Below are 13,658 nucleotides of genomic sequence, written 5' to 3' on the forward strand. Positions count from 1 at the left end.
TCCCTTGGCAGCTACAAGAGGCTGCACAGGCCTGGACTTTGCCCCCACCACGCTTGGGCTCATGGCCCAGCTGAACCGTGCCATCAGGCACAGGGGACTGTGGGAGTGCACCAAGGGTCGAACCATGGCATTTCGGTCAAGACCAGCTTGTTGATGCCTGCAGGAAAGCCATAGTCCACCATGCCTAGCAAGCACCCAGGATGGACAGCGTCGTGGGCAGTGCATGCAGACACGTCTGCTCTGGGCTTCCGCAGCGGGCAGAGGTGCTGTGGGACAAGCTGAGCAGAAAGCACCAGTCTTCTCTGTCCTATCAGTGTGCTGGTGCCTGTGCTCAGAGGAGCAGTGACAAGTGACAAGCACAAGATGAGACCAAAGGTCTCGCTGATGGAGGTGGGGAGAAGCAGAGCAGAGGTAAGAGGGCAGCAGGGCAGCCCGTGACCCAGCAGGGCGCTGCACTGGTGATGGCGGGTGCCACCAAGCAGCTCATGAAGGGTCCTGCAAGTGAGCTGAGAGCAACTTCTGGCACACACGTGCATGTGGGAACAAGTCACAGATGCACAGAGCCACAGTTGCTGCCATACTCTTCCGTGGCCTGGAAAGGAAGACCCCAACAGCTGTAAGAACTGCTTGGGCGAAAAGTACCCTGTGTTTGGGAAAAAGTAGAGCTAAGATGTTTTGGCACAGCTCAACGAGCCCTGGTCACCCCAAACCCTGACTACACCAGAGCATGCTGCCTGCCCGTGATCCCACAGCCACTGCAGAGCTCATCTCTGCCTTGGTGCGGGAGGGGTGGCCAGGGTGGCCAGCTGCTGCCATGCATGTGCCGGACTAGCCCAGCTGGCTGCTGGGCACACAGTGCAAACCAGGGGTTGTTTTTTTTTTGGTCATGGTACGAGTCCCAGACTGGAGTGCAAACCCACAGCTGGTAGCTTCACCAGCTCATGGTGCCAGTAAGTCATGGCTCAGCTCTGGGGGAACCTTGTCATGTCAAGCACTTTCATCTCAGCCCCTGTATAACTGACAGTGGGTGACAGACAGGGATAGGGTGCTTGTACTAGCAGCCTTCAGGCTGCTCCTGCACACTTCACCCAGAGGAACAGCACACTTAAGTACTGCCTGGTTTTAATAAGACTTAATCCATGGTTTCCAGGGCCTGAGTGCACTAATAGACCTTAATGGCCACGATGAGCCTCACCTGGGCCCAATCACCCCAACCAACATGCTGGGAGCACTATTTAAGCTCAGCCCAGAGCCCTCACTCCCTGCTTAGCTGTGGTCCCTGTTGATGTGGATTCTGTGCTTTTCTGGCTCAGTCTCAGCCCTGGCTCACTACAGAGGCTCCTCATGGTCCCCTCTTGCCAAGAACAAGCAGTCCTCTATGAAAAACAGGCTGCCAGGACCATCGGTGCCAGGGTAGGAGAGCCTGCCTGCCCAGAGCACAGGGAGCTGTGGCAGTGGTTGGCAGAGCCGTGGGAGGTGCAGGTAAGGGTCCGCTCCCAGGGCTGCCCAGCAGCCTGGGCAAGGGTGCATTGCTAGCCAGGGTTACGTGGAAGGGACTCGCTCTGCAGCATGCTGTCAGCAGCACTGGTAATGTGCTGATAAACAGGAATTGCTGTGAATGCACTGTACCCCCTGGGAGACTGAAAATCCTGTGGAGCGGGGGAAGGAGCTGTAAAGCTCTGCACAAGGACTTCGGGAGCAGGCTGCTGCTGGGAGCTGCTTCCCCAGCTACCTGCTCTCAGAGATGGCATGGATGGGCCAAACCCTCAGTTGCACCCTCCTTTCCCCATAGCACTGGGAGTCAGGTGCTTGTGTCCTTGTTGGCTGACATCTGGCTGAGTGCAGTGCTTAAATTAAGAGCAATAGGGAAGAGACGCATTGCTTAGGAAGGCAGAGCTCTTTATAAACCTGAGGACACACCCCAGTGAGTAGCCTCCAGGCAGATGTTATGGAGCAGGCTGTGCAGGGCATGCTCATGACAGCAACATGATCAGCGTATTTACAGCATACAGATATACGGGCAATTGCAGAGAAATCTCTGCAAAGCCACAGCTACCACATACACCGTGGGCTAATGCAACAGGTGCCCAGCAAGGGCATGCCGATTCACAGTATCAGCAGTGAGCTGCCAGATGAATGTGCTGAGCCTTCTCCGGGCTCTGCAGGGACTGGTTTTTCACAGAACAGTCAGTGCAGCTGCTTGGCCAGTGCACATACTGCCTGACAGCCCACCAGGAGGGCAGGACAGCACCAAATGTCTAAATGTGGGCCCAGGAGCCTGCAGCAGCACTAGTGTTTAAATCTTGGCTGGATAGATGTGATCTAGGATGTGAGTTCAAGTCCCAGTATCCCCTCCCTGTGCACGCTTAGAAAACTGGGTGCACACTTCCTCTTTTGGGAGGGACCCAGCTATCAATGGCTCCAGAGCGCAAAGAGGGCAGGTGCGCTGAGTGGGGACAGCCAGCAGTACTCCACCACGCTGTACAGTGCGTATCCCAGCAGCAAACCGAAGAGCACGTCTGTCACATTGTGCCTGCCCAGCATGACCCTTGAAACGCCAACAATGAGAGCCCAGAGCACCACAAGGACCCGCAGCGGGATGGCGAGCACCAGGTGGTGCAGAATGAAGCGGCAGACCAGGGCAGCTCTGGTGGCGTGGCCTGATGGAAAGGAGTACTTGTCCACCGAGATGGTGACGAACATGTCCATCTTGTTGTGGGTGGGCCGCCGCCGCTTGACGAGCCCTTTCACTACTGCCACCAGCACGAGATCCAGCAGCAATGCTAGAAGACAATAACAGTGAGTGAGCAAGAAAGGAAGGGGTTTTTTTCCCCCCATGGAAAACAAGGCAAGAAGCAAACCAAAGCCATTAGCTAAGAAAACAAGCACTTGGCTACCAAAACCTGCGAAGAGCAGGCAGTATTTCCCATGGTTATGATGCCTGGGTAGGGAGAGTGTGGCACTCGCCCAGTGCTTGGCCTTCTCTAGCACAAGCATATCTTCAGTCTCCACTCTTTCTGCACGCAGCCCTTGCACAATGCCAGACCCTCTGACTGCCACAGCCAGCAACCATGACTCAGGGCTCAAATTGACCCTTAATCTGAAGGCAACAGAGGGGTTAATAGTCCCCACAACTCCCTTCCTGACAGCCTGTGTTGACTCAGCATTGCTTTGCCTACCCTCGTGGCTGGGGGTCAAACTGACCCGGGTGAATGATCAACCCACTTCAACCACTCAGCCACTGCTTAGGGTGAGGGGCCTCGAGCTTGCATGGTGCTGCCAGGGCTCCTGCAGTCTGGCTTCTCCCGGCTGCTGGGGGGGATTAATGCCAGAAAGCTAACCATGCTTTGGTTTTCAAGAGCTGAATAAAGGATGATTTACATAATGCCAGCTAAAGAGCTAAAGGTTGTTGTGGTAGAAGTCAGAGGCAAAGCACATGTGAGACGTGAGAAGTGTTCAGCCAGTATTTGGCAAGAGCAGCTTCTCATGTAGGGCAGAGGGTGCTTTCTCCATCCCCGTTAGCTCAGCTAGCACAGCGCTCACAGCCAGGGCTGCTTCTTCCAAGGAAGTCTTGTGTGAGGGACTGATTTCTGCTTGTCCTAAAGCTTGTTTCTGGGCACCAAATCTTTCAGTCACTTCAGTTCACTCCCTTTGGTTAATCATTTAAGAACAAATATTTTTTTCCGTGTAAACCTAGTTCAATTGCCTTTTTTTTTTTTTCCATATGGTTTGGAAGACTCAACTTGGAAATTAGGGAAAACTCCTTCCCCACGTTGATGCTGCAACCCTGGGACAGGGCTCCAGAGAGATGGGTGGCTCTGGCCCGGAGCATTGAGGGCCAGACAAGGCCCTGGTGCTGGGACACCTCTTCAGAGCAGAGGTTAGGTCAGAGGCCTCCAGGTCCCTTCCCACAGCTCTGTTGCGAGACTGTAATTTAACCATGTGCTGCTAGATGAAAAAGATGCCCCAAACTGTATGTTTCCCACCAAGCACATTTCAATTCAAATAAGTGTGAGAGACCAATTATTTGCAACTTAGCAAATGAGTAAGAACTAGGAACCTGAAATGGTCTGTTGCTCTGGAGCTACTACAGTTTCTAAATGAGCAAAAATGAAGAATCTAAGTATACATAATAGGACAGGATGCTAGGGGGGGAGTATTATACCACACGAAATTAAAATACTTGCTTTAAACCAAGTTTCCTCACTGGCCGGTACAGGTCAATCTGTGCAGGTACTGCCTGTAGGGAGCCCAAGGGTGCAGACATCCATGTGCCAGAGCAGCTTTTCAGGGAAAAGGGCTGGTGTCTCAACACCAGGCAGCTGCACCTGGAATGCGCTGTTTTGATAAGCTGAAGAACTAAAAGCGAGTTCAGCTCCCTGAAAGTTTTGTGCAACTGCAGGAGCAGTTTAGCTGTCAGGAGTTTCACAGGAGCTGTGACAGATGAGCCACACCCACACCACCACATCCTCCAGCTGTAGGGTTACTCACTCTGGTACCAGTTACTCAAAACCAGCGGGCTCCCTCAGGGCTGTAGGAGGCTGAGGTTTACTCAGCTCTGCCCCATCCTTCAGGTCCCATCCTCCCCCCTTGGCTCCAGCCAGCCCCTGCCTGCAGAGCCCTTTGGTGAGCCCCCCGCCTCACCGAAGAGCAGGTTGAGCAGCACCTCCCTGGCCGCTGAGCTGTCGCTCTGGCAGAGCCCGTAGAAGGTGCCCAGCAGCCAGGGGATGCCGTGCCCCGAAACCTCGATGACCTTCATGAGGGGCCGCACGCTGCCCCAGGCCGAGCCCTCTCCAGCGCAGACGCCCAGGCGCTTGGAGGCCCAGAGGTCGATGGCGAGCAGGGAGCTGAGGGCGATGCCCAGGAAGGAGGGGTTCAGCTTCATGCAGTCCTCCTCGGGCAGCGGGGCCGCCGCGGAGCTGCCTGACTCCTTCCGCCGGGAGGGGCTGTCTGGGGCACCGGGGCTGCGCTGGCTCACGAGGGACAGGAACTCCAGGCGGCTGCTGCTGCCGGCGCGTCGCTCGCGGCTGCTCCGGGGGCTCGGCATGGCGAGAGGAGGTGGCCTGGGAGAGGTGCGGGCCGGTCACCGGCTGCCAGGCCTGCTCTGGCGCCGGGACCCGGGCGAGCCGCCCAGGAGCCCGCGTGTCGCCCCTGCCCAGGCCTGCTTCTCCCCCCGCCTCACCGCAACCTGCTACGGGCCCCGCCGCCCCCCGCTGCCCGCAGGCCCCGGGCCCGGGCCTGCCCCCGCACCCTGCCCGGCACTCCCGCCTCCAGCTACCGCACCGCCGGGGCCCCGTTCCCCCCTCCCGGTGCGTGCCCGGGACCTCCCCAAGGGCACCCCCGGGTGCTGGCCGCCCGCGCTGCCCCCGCTCCCCGGCTCCCCCGGTACCAGGCGGCCCCGGCGCGGCCCCGCTTCCTCTTCCGCCGCCCCCCCGTCACGTGGCCGGTTGCCATGGAGCCGGGACGCCCCGGGGCGGGGCTGCGGCGCCCCCTGGCGGCGGGGGGGGCCCCCCACCCTCCCTCCCGCCGCGCCCCGGGGCGGGGATCCGTGGGCGCGCCCCGCCTCCCCCCGCGCACGTGCCCGCCCCGGCCGGCGTACGGCAGCCGGCGAGGGCCGCAAGAGGCGCGGCGGCGGCGCCTTCGCCCTGCCGGCGCCGGTGCGGGCGCCGGTGCGCGGGCGGCGATGCGCGGCGGGCGGGCGGCGGCGGGGGGACGGGCCGCCCCCCCGGCCCCGCGGCTCGGCGGCGGCGGCGGCGGGTGACGACGGCGCGGCGGCGGCGATGGGGTGCCTGCAGAGCGTGGCCTGCAAGGCGCGGGTGCGTCGGGAGCAGATCGTGGTGTCGGACGTGTCGGCCACCATCGAGCCGGCGGCCACCGCCATCGAGGAGAGCTCGCCGGTGGTGCTGCGGTACCGCACGCCCTACTTCCGCGCCTCGGCCCGCGTCCTCATGCCGCCCATCGCCCGGCGCCACACCTGGGTGGTGGGCTGGATCCAGGCCTGCAACCACATGGAGTTCTACAACACCTACAGCGACCTCGGCGTGTGAGCACCGGCACCGCCACCGGCACCGCCGCACCCGCACCGGGCTGGGGCGGGGGGGGACGGGACCTGGCACCGGGCACGGCACCCCGGCCGCACTGGGGCAGGCGCGGCGACGGGGGCGCGGAGGCCCGGCGGCCGGCACCGGGCTGGGTACGGCACGGGCACCCCGGCACCGGGCACCGGGCGTTGCACCCGCACCCCCCGTCTGCACCCACGGCCGCGCCCGGGCACCACCTTCACCCCAGCGCCCGCCTCCGGCACCGCCCCTGCCCCCTTCGGACCCGGCCCCGCGGTGCCGCGGCCCGGGCAGCGCCCGCGCTCTTCCCGCCCTGCCGCCGGCCGCTGCACCGCCGGTGGCCAGAAGCGCGCTCGTTCGAGGGCTTTGCGGCCGCCGTGCCCCGCCAAGCAGCGTTTCGTCTGGGGCCGGGCCGTGACCGCGGGCGGCGCCGGGGGTTTGCCCCCTGGCTTGCGTGGAACGGGGAAGCGGGGCCGTGCTCGGCAGCGGCGGCTGCTTTTGGGAAAAACCAACTTTTCCGAGGCCGAGCGTGCGGGGGACGCCGAGGGGCAAAGCTGCCGCCTCTGTCGCTGTGTCTTCTGCCCTTTGAAAGGGGTGATGCAAGAGGGGGCTGCAGATGGCCGGAGGGGTCCGTTCCGCAGCCTGCCAGGGGTGCCGGCGTGGGGCGGCGGGCGCTGGGGGAGCGGCAGGTCCTCGTGCTGCCTGCCCGTGCCCTTGCGTCACGGCAGATTCATTCGCACGTGGCGCTGGAGCACTTGGGGACGCTGGAGCGAGCGGAGGTCATCTCTTGTCAGGGGGACCGCAGCCGGGTGGCCCCAGCCGCTTGCGGGCAGCTCCAGTGCCCAGATGCGTTTGAAGCCAGAGCTTGGACTCAGTGGGAGGTATCACCAAAGCTCCCCGCTTGTAATTGCCACGTGGCGATCGTCTCCCTTGCCGTAGCCGCGCGGTGTTGCTAACGTGGTTGGCAGCCAAGATTTGGGCTGGAGTTTCCCCCCCGGCCATATTGCAGGGATTTCATCGCACCAGCGGCAGGCATAATTGTGGCGTTTAATTATTGTATGTGTCTCTGTGCAGGCGTGTGTATTTAGAGGCATAAAAATCTCAGAGTTTCATCGCAGGAGGGGACTGCTGACGGGCTTGGCTGGTGCCGTAGTCGTGGTGCTGCAGCTGGCGGATGGGGAAGGCTGTTCTCCTCTGGCACAGGAGCTGATTAAGGAGAGAGTGGCCCCAGAGAGACTCAGCAATGAGTTTTGGCCCAGTTGGTTTGATTGCAGGTTAATTAAAATAGTGTTTTGCTGGCAGAACAAAGGCTTCAGCTAGCCATGACTGGCTCGGTGAAGGAACCGAAGCTGAATTTGTTCTTGAAGGAGGTCCTTGAGAGCTTGCTGCAGGCGGGGAGAGGGTCCCCAAGCTGCTTGACTCCTTGTCCCTCCCTCCCTGTCCCTCACCAGGCGCTGTTGTTGCCGTTTCCCCGCTAACCTGGCCTTTCTCTTCCTGTTTGCTAGGTCAAGCTGGGAGCTGCCCGACCTGCGAGAAGGAAGAGTAAAAGCCATCAGCGATTCGGATGGCGTGAGCTACCCCTGGTACGGAAACACCACAGAAACTGTGACCCTGGTCGGGCCGACTAACAAGATCTCCAGGTTCTCTGTGAGCATGAATGACAATTTCTATCCCAGCGTGACGTGGGCTGTCCCTGTGAGCAACAGTAATGTGCCGCTGCTGACCAGGATTAAAAGGGACCAGAGCTTTACCACGTGGCTGGTGGCCATGAACACCACCACCAAGGAAAAGATCATCTTGCAGACTATAAAGTGGAGGATGCGAGTGGACATTGAGGTCGATCCCATGCAGCTGCTGGGGCAGCGGGCACGACTGGTGGGAAGGACTCAGCAGGAGCAGCCCCGGATCCTCAGCAGGATGGAGCCCATCCCACCAAACGCACTAGTGAAACCCAATGCCAACGATGCCCAAGTCCTCATGTGGAGGCCCAAGCGGGGCCAGCCTATAGTCGTGATACCTCCCAAGTAGAGCAGCGCCGGTGCGTGCGCGTGAGGACCTGGGTGCTGTCAGCCTGCTGCAAGTGAACGGGGTTTCTGAGCCAAAGCAGACGTCTTTGGTTCTCCTGCCTTTGTAGCTGTGGTTGGAAACACGGCTCCTCCTTAGAAAGATAGCCTGGCCGGCGTGGGGGTGCAGAAGAGGGATTGCTGAGCTGGAGGATTTCCCAGGAAGCAGAATTGACTACTTCTAGGGGCTTGCGGCTGGCAAAGAGGCTGTCTGACCTGAACAACTCGTCTTTCCTTGCAGGGCAATGCAAGGAGCATGGGTGCGATCGAACCGTGCCTGTGGCTAATGCTGCTTTCCACCCAACTGGAGGTAGAAGCGGAGACCGTGCCTGCCGGATGTGGAGGGCTCCTGCGGTGACCCTTCCCGCCGGGGCACGGGTGTTCATGCGGTGTCTATACCTATGCATTTTGGATCGATAATCGACCCCTCGCCCTGTCCGCTGGGACTGGGCGGGAGGGCCCGGGAGCAGAGCGGGAGCCCGGTGCTGGCCATCGCTGCTGCCTGGGAGGGGTTTTCCGCAGCTGAGGGGAAGCGGGATGTTTTGCATGCGTCTGGGTGTGTTTGGAGTAGTTGTGAGTGTAGGAGATGCCATAGCTCTTTTCCATCTTGGAGTGAGTTCTAAGGGCAGGTTAGATGTCCTTTTGTTTTAAGGTGCACTAAATCTTTGCAGTTCCTCAACCTTCCCCCCAACCCCCCCAATCCCGCCAGTCCTTCTCTTATGGAAACAAAACCAATTCTCAGCTGAGCGAGAAATTGGGAGCCTGTTCACCCAGCCCAGGGCGAGCAGGTGCTCGCTGACCCGTGGGGTACCCAAACCAGCTTGAAGGTACCCCAGGACTTGCACGCTTCCACTGCAGACCCAAGTCCCTTGCAAGAAGTTGTGTGCTTGCTTATTTTCCACACAAATGCTGGCTTATGTGGAGACCCTCCTCCTCCTCAGCCACTCAGGGAGCAGGGTAGGTACCAGCGGGGATGCCAGCGCTGGCGGGGAGGAGATGGCACGCCTTGCGGTAACTCCCCAGGCTCTGCAGGGATAGGGGTCTCCTCTCCATGGGTTGGAGGCAGGGGTGTGAGCAGAGGCTGCGCAGGGCAGGCCTGGGTTTGCCTGGGAAGGAGGAGGCAAGTGCACTGCCTGGGCTGCTGCAGGTGCTTGGGGGGTAACGGGGTTTTATTTGCCTTCCTCCTCGCCCCTTGCTGCCTGGATGGCTGACATTGTCTGGTCCATGGGGCAGTGCTGGTGCCTTGGGCTGTGACCTGCAGTTCCTGACATTTCACCCTTGGGATGCAGCAGAGGCGAAAGCTGTGGCTGTGCTGCCGATGCCCCAGGTGCCCCGTTGCTCCCGGGCAGATGGTTACGGTTTTTGCTGCTTTCTCCGGTCCGTCTGCCATGCCGGCATGAGCCCTGTGGCTCCTCCGGCTCACACCCCTGCCTTCACGCTATGGGAGGTTTGCATCGCCCTGGGGATGCGGGTAATTCCCGCTGGGAGGGTCCCATCTTCTGTCTTGCTGCCAGGAGAGCCTGGGGAGGGTCGCCGTGTTCGGCACTTCCGTGCAAAGCCTTTCCTGCGGTATTAGCAGCGCTGCCCTCAGCCCGGCTGTCGGGACGCCCAGCCCAGCGCTGCTTTGCTCCCCCCGGTGTGCTGGCACATCCGCGTGGTATCGCTCCACAGAGTGCGGCCGAGCTCCTGCAAAGCTTCACCCACGGCTTGTACTTTTCCAGGATGGGATGTGCAACCCGGTCCCTGCCAGCGAAGGGGGGGCTCCCCAGGCATCTTAGACCAAAAATCCCTGTGAAATCCCCATGCTACTTATTATTCTCAGTAGTGTTTGCTGCTGATTCGATTCTTTATTTATTTTTTCCTTTGGGAGCGTTGCATTTTGACGCCTCAACGCACGCTTCCCTGTGCCGGGGCCAGTGGTCCTGCTCGGCCTCGCGGGCCGAAACCTGCTGCTTTCGGTGCCTACGTCTGGGTTTCGCCAGGGGCTACAGCCTTGTGGAGGGAGAGGGGGCTCTGAGCTTTGGTTTGCTGTGTTTTCTGGAGCAAAGCTTCTACCGGCAGCTTGCCTGCGCGGGAAGATATCCCACTTTCGTGAGACTCTGCTCATGGTTTTGTCCTGGCACAGGATTGACGGCAGCTTTTGCCATCATTGGTGTTTCATTTTTCAAAAAGCGTGTGGAAGGGGGTTAGAAACTTTAAATACAGTTTTACTTAAGATTTGGGGGAGGAGGAGGAGGGCTAAGTACCTTTCGGTTTGAAATAAGGCAGATGTATATTTTTGACCCAGTGGGACAGAAACGTCTCTGGCACCACTGGAGCTAAAAAGCCAGAGGAAGAGGTTCCCCAGTAAATGGTAGCCCCGAGGTGGGCTCCTGGCTGGGAGAGGATGCTGTGTCCAGAGAGGCTGCATGAGCCAGCTCCCCAAAACCCGTGGGGAAGGGCTGGGGCTGCGCTCGGGGGCTGTGTGGTAGCCGTCAGCCTGGGGAGCTGCTGCGGCACTGCCATGGTGCCAGCCGGCTGGGAGGGGGGAGCTGGTGCAGGGATGCCATTCAATTCGTTGTCGTCTTTTGGGATGCGCTGGCTGGAGCCTCGGCACATCGTCTGCTGCATCGGCATGACACCAAGACAGCAGCTGGCTGCTGTTTCTGTCCGTGTGCGTCTGCAGCATCCCCAGGGAGGTGCTCGGTGCTGCCTGGTGCTGGTGTCGGGCTCTGTGCCTGGCTGCAGCTGTGTGCCTGCGCTCCCAGGGCTACCCCAGCCTGCAGGCAGGCTCTGGCTGAGCCCCGGGGCCATGCCTGTGTTCCCCTCTCCGGGCTCCTGTACCGGCTCCTTCTCTGATGGCTGGATTTGATGCACTTAGTTTGATGCATGGGTTGTCTTCGTGGCCATTTCCCCGTTTTAAAAAAAAAAAAAAAGTTTGTAAAAATTGTTTGCAAAAAAAAATTGCAAACAATGTTTGCAGAAATTTGCAGGCATTTTGCATGTTTGCAAAAGGTGCATGTTCACACTCAGATGGAGGTGCTGGGTGAGCATCTCCCTGAGCTCGGTAGCACTGACCGGTGGAGCCTGGGTGCGGGGCTCGCAACACTTGAGAAAGGAGAGGGAGGTGGCGGGTGAGAGCTCCCTCGTGCGAGTCCAGGTTCAGCTCGCGTCCCTGTGGCCCGCAGCTGTACTGATGGGTGCCCCAAGCGGGACCCCTTCCCCACACCCCTCTTTTGTACCAGCACCCTGTTATCTCAGGGAGGGGCAGGTCACAGAAATGCCTACTGGCATGCTCCCCTCTTGCCCTGAGCCTCGGGGTGCCCCTTCCCCTCCGTCCCTGTCCTCAGGTCACTTATTTATTTTTTATTTATTTATTTATTTAAAGTTTATTTAAGTTATTTATTGGTATTTATTGACGGCTGGAAGTCGGGGGGTCATTTCTGCTGCATGGCAGGAGCAGCTGGGTCCCCCCCACCCAGCTCCCTGCATTTTGGGGTGCTGCCACATGTTCAGGAGCACCGCTGGGGAGGGATGCTTGCAGGCCCTGATGCTCCCATCCCCTTTCGGAGCTGGCGGGGAGAAAGGAAGGGGAATCACATCGGTGCCTGCAGGGAGGACACCCGGTGCCTGTCCCCTTCCCACAGAAGCTCTAAGCCCATGTGTCCCCTCCCCAGGCACTGTGCTCCCTCCCGTGCCCGTCCATATTTATTGACCCAGCCTCCTGGCGTTTCTCTGTTCGGCTTCTGCTGGATTTGCTGTTGCCAGTTTCCGGAGATGGTGAGAAGAGCCAGGACGTGTGGGTGTCGCTATGGAGAAAAGACCAAACCAGGTATTCTGCTGCCGCGTGGGGAAAATCAGAAGGAGGAGAAGAGGAAAGCTGGTTTTGCAGAGTGCCTTAAACACAAATGACTTTACCGAGTAGGGGGCTTGGACTTCTGTCGCTGGATGTTATTACCAACTCGAACAAATGTTGCATTTCACTTCTCTGGGATTAAAAGAAAACCACTTGAGCTGTACTGGAACCAAACCCTGTGTTTGCTTGAGTCCGTCTGGCTGGCTTGCATCTCCAGGGCCATGGTGATGTGGGGGAGCAGGCAGGAATTCATGGGCTCTCAGCTGTCAGCCCCTGCCTGGCTCAGTGGTGGGACCAGCAGCTGCCGCTGCCGCTGGGGTCTGGTGATGGGACTTGTTTCCCCTTGTCCCAGCTTGCAGGTGGCTTTTCTGGTGTCCCAGAGAGGTTATGCTCACCCTGCAGTGCCCCTTCCCTGGGGATGCTCAGAGCAGCCTGTTTGCACAAAGCTTGCCATGGGGCTGTGTCCTTGGGCTGCCTCGCGCCTTCCAGAAATTGGGCAGTCAGTTGGAAAGCTCTGGAGGTGGGGGCAGACAGCCCTTTTTCCCTTAGGAAACCACATCAAGGTGAGGGCTGTGTGCCAAGGGACCAGCAAGAAACCCAGCAGCTCTTGCAGCCTGACCGTAGGGAACTAGGGAAGATGCCAGGCTTGATAAGGCTGAAAAACTACACAGAAAAGGGATGTTTCCCTTTTGAAATTGCAAATCCTCCTCCCACTTCTTGCAGAGTGAAAGAGGGGGAACAAGAGTCAACCTAGAGACCAGGTGATTTTGTTTTCTAGTAAAAATAATGCACGGGGATAATGCAAAATTTCATAATGAAGGTTCATTTAAAAGTCATTTGGGGAAAATACAAATATTCACTGTAAAGTTCCTGGAGGCAATTAAGTATTAATATAAACTCTCCCTTTTTTTTTTTGTAATGAAAAAGGGAGTTCTCTGAAATGCAGCCATGTTTGGGGAAGGATATCCTTAGTGGGGTGGCCTGGGGCCTGCACGCCAGGGTGAAGGAGGACAGCGATGGGTACTGGGAGAAGCCAGCGGCTCTGGATGTTATCCAAGGACTGATAGGCCATGTCCCAGGTGCGTGTGGGTGCTGCCCCAGGATTAGGACCCATGGGATGCTGCAGGGTAGCTCATTGCATCCACTGTATTCCTTACCATGAGCATCAACCCTACTAGTCCCTGCTTGCTGTGGGGTACATTTGTGCCCTGAGCCAGCCAATTTCTTTAACAGCTGCTCATTTTGAGTGTTGCTGATTGCACTGGGCACCAAGAGATACTGGCAGACGGCCTATGAGCTATTCAGTGAGCGGCTTTCTTTCCTAGTGTTATATTAAAGCATCGCTCATCTCTTAACAGATCCCTGAGGTGTAGGTGCAGGAGAGCAGGGAAGCATTCGCATGGCTTGTATCATGCCCGCTCATGCCCTGGGAAACAGGGTAGGACCCCACACCCAGCAGCTAACTGCAGGCCAGGTGGAGGTATGTTCCCTGAGCAGACATCTCTTCCTTCCCCCTGCTGAGGCTCTGCTGCAAAGCAGGGGCAGCACGACTGCTCCGGGCCCCACTGCCTTGTCTGAGACTATGTGCCCTGGGCCAACCTGCATTTCCCAAGTGCCTTATTTACAGAGCAAGAACAAGGGCAATCTGTGCCGCTGCCACCCACCTATGAGCATGGGCACACATCCCAGCTGCACAGCCTA

The 13,658-nt window shown here is 58.8% G+C and overlaps 2 protein-coding genes across 5 annotated transcripts; one reads left to right on the top strand and one right to left on the bottom strand.

The window, feature by feature from the left end:
- Positions 1 to 1,884: 1,884 nt before the first annotated feature.
- PLPP6 (phospholipid phosphatase 6) lies at positions 1,885 to 5,469 on the bottom strand. Its single transcript, XM_072868623.1, has 3 exons — positions 5,390 to 5,469; positions 4,645 to 5,063; positions 1,885 to 2,783 (listed from the first exon to the last, which is right to left on the bottom strand). The coding sequence occupies exons 1-3, from the start codon at positions 5,452 to 5,454 to the stop codon at positions 2,413 to 2,415; spliced, it is 855 nt and encodes a 284-aa protein (XP_072724724.1). The 5' UTR covers positions 5,455 to 5,469; the 3' UTR covers positions 1,885 to 2,412.
- Positions 5,470 to 5,701: 232 nt separating this feature from the next.
- On the top strand, positions 5,702 to 12,225 carry FAM78B (family with sequence similarity 78 member B). 4 transcript variants are annotated; one of them, XM_072868625.1, is made up of 3 exons: positions 5,774 to 6,687; positions 7,565 to 8,097; positions 11,779 to 12,224. In XM_072868625.1, exon 2 carries the CDS (start codon positions 7,713 to 7,715, stop codon positions 8,085 to 8,087), a length of 375 nt encoding a protein of 124 aa, XP_072724726.1. In that variant the 5' UTR covers positions 5,774 to 6,687; positions 7,565 to 7,712; the 3' UTR covers positions 8,088 to 8,097; positions 11,779 to 12,224. The 4 variants fall into 4 exon arrangements, with proteins under 4 accessions (XP_072724728.1, XP_072724726.1, XP_072724725.1 ...); XM_072868627.1 differs by having other exon boundaries at positions 5,702 to 6,043; positions 7,565 to 12,225; XM_072868624.1 differs by having other exon boundaries at positions 7,565 to 12,224.
- Positions 12,226 to 13,658: the final 1,433 nt, after the last annotated feature.

The sequence above is a fragment of the Ciconia boyciana genome, chromosome 7, assembly GCF_034638445.1.
Source record: "Ciconia boyciana chromosome 7, ASM3463844v1, whole genome shotgun sequence".
NCBI lineage: Eukaryota > Metazoa > Chordata > Aves > Ciconiiformes > Ciconiidae > Ciconia > Ciconia boyciana.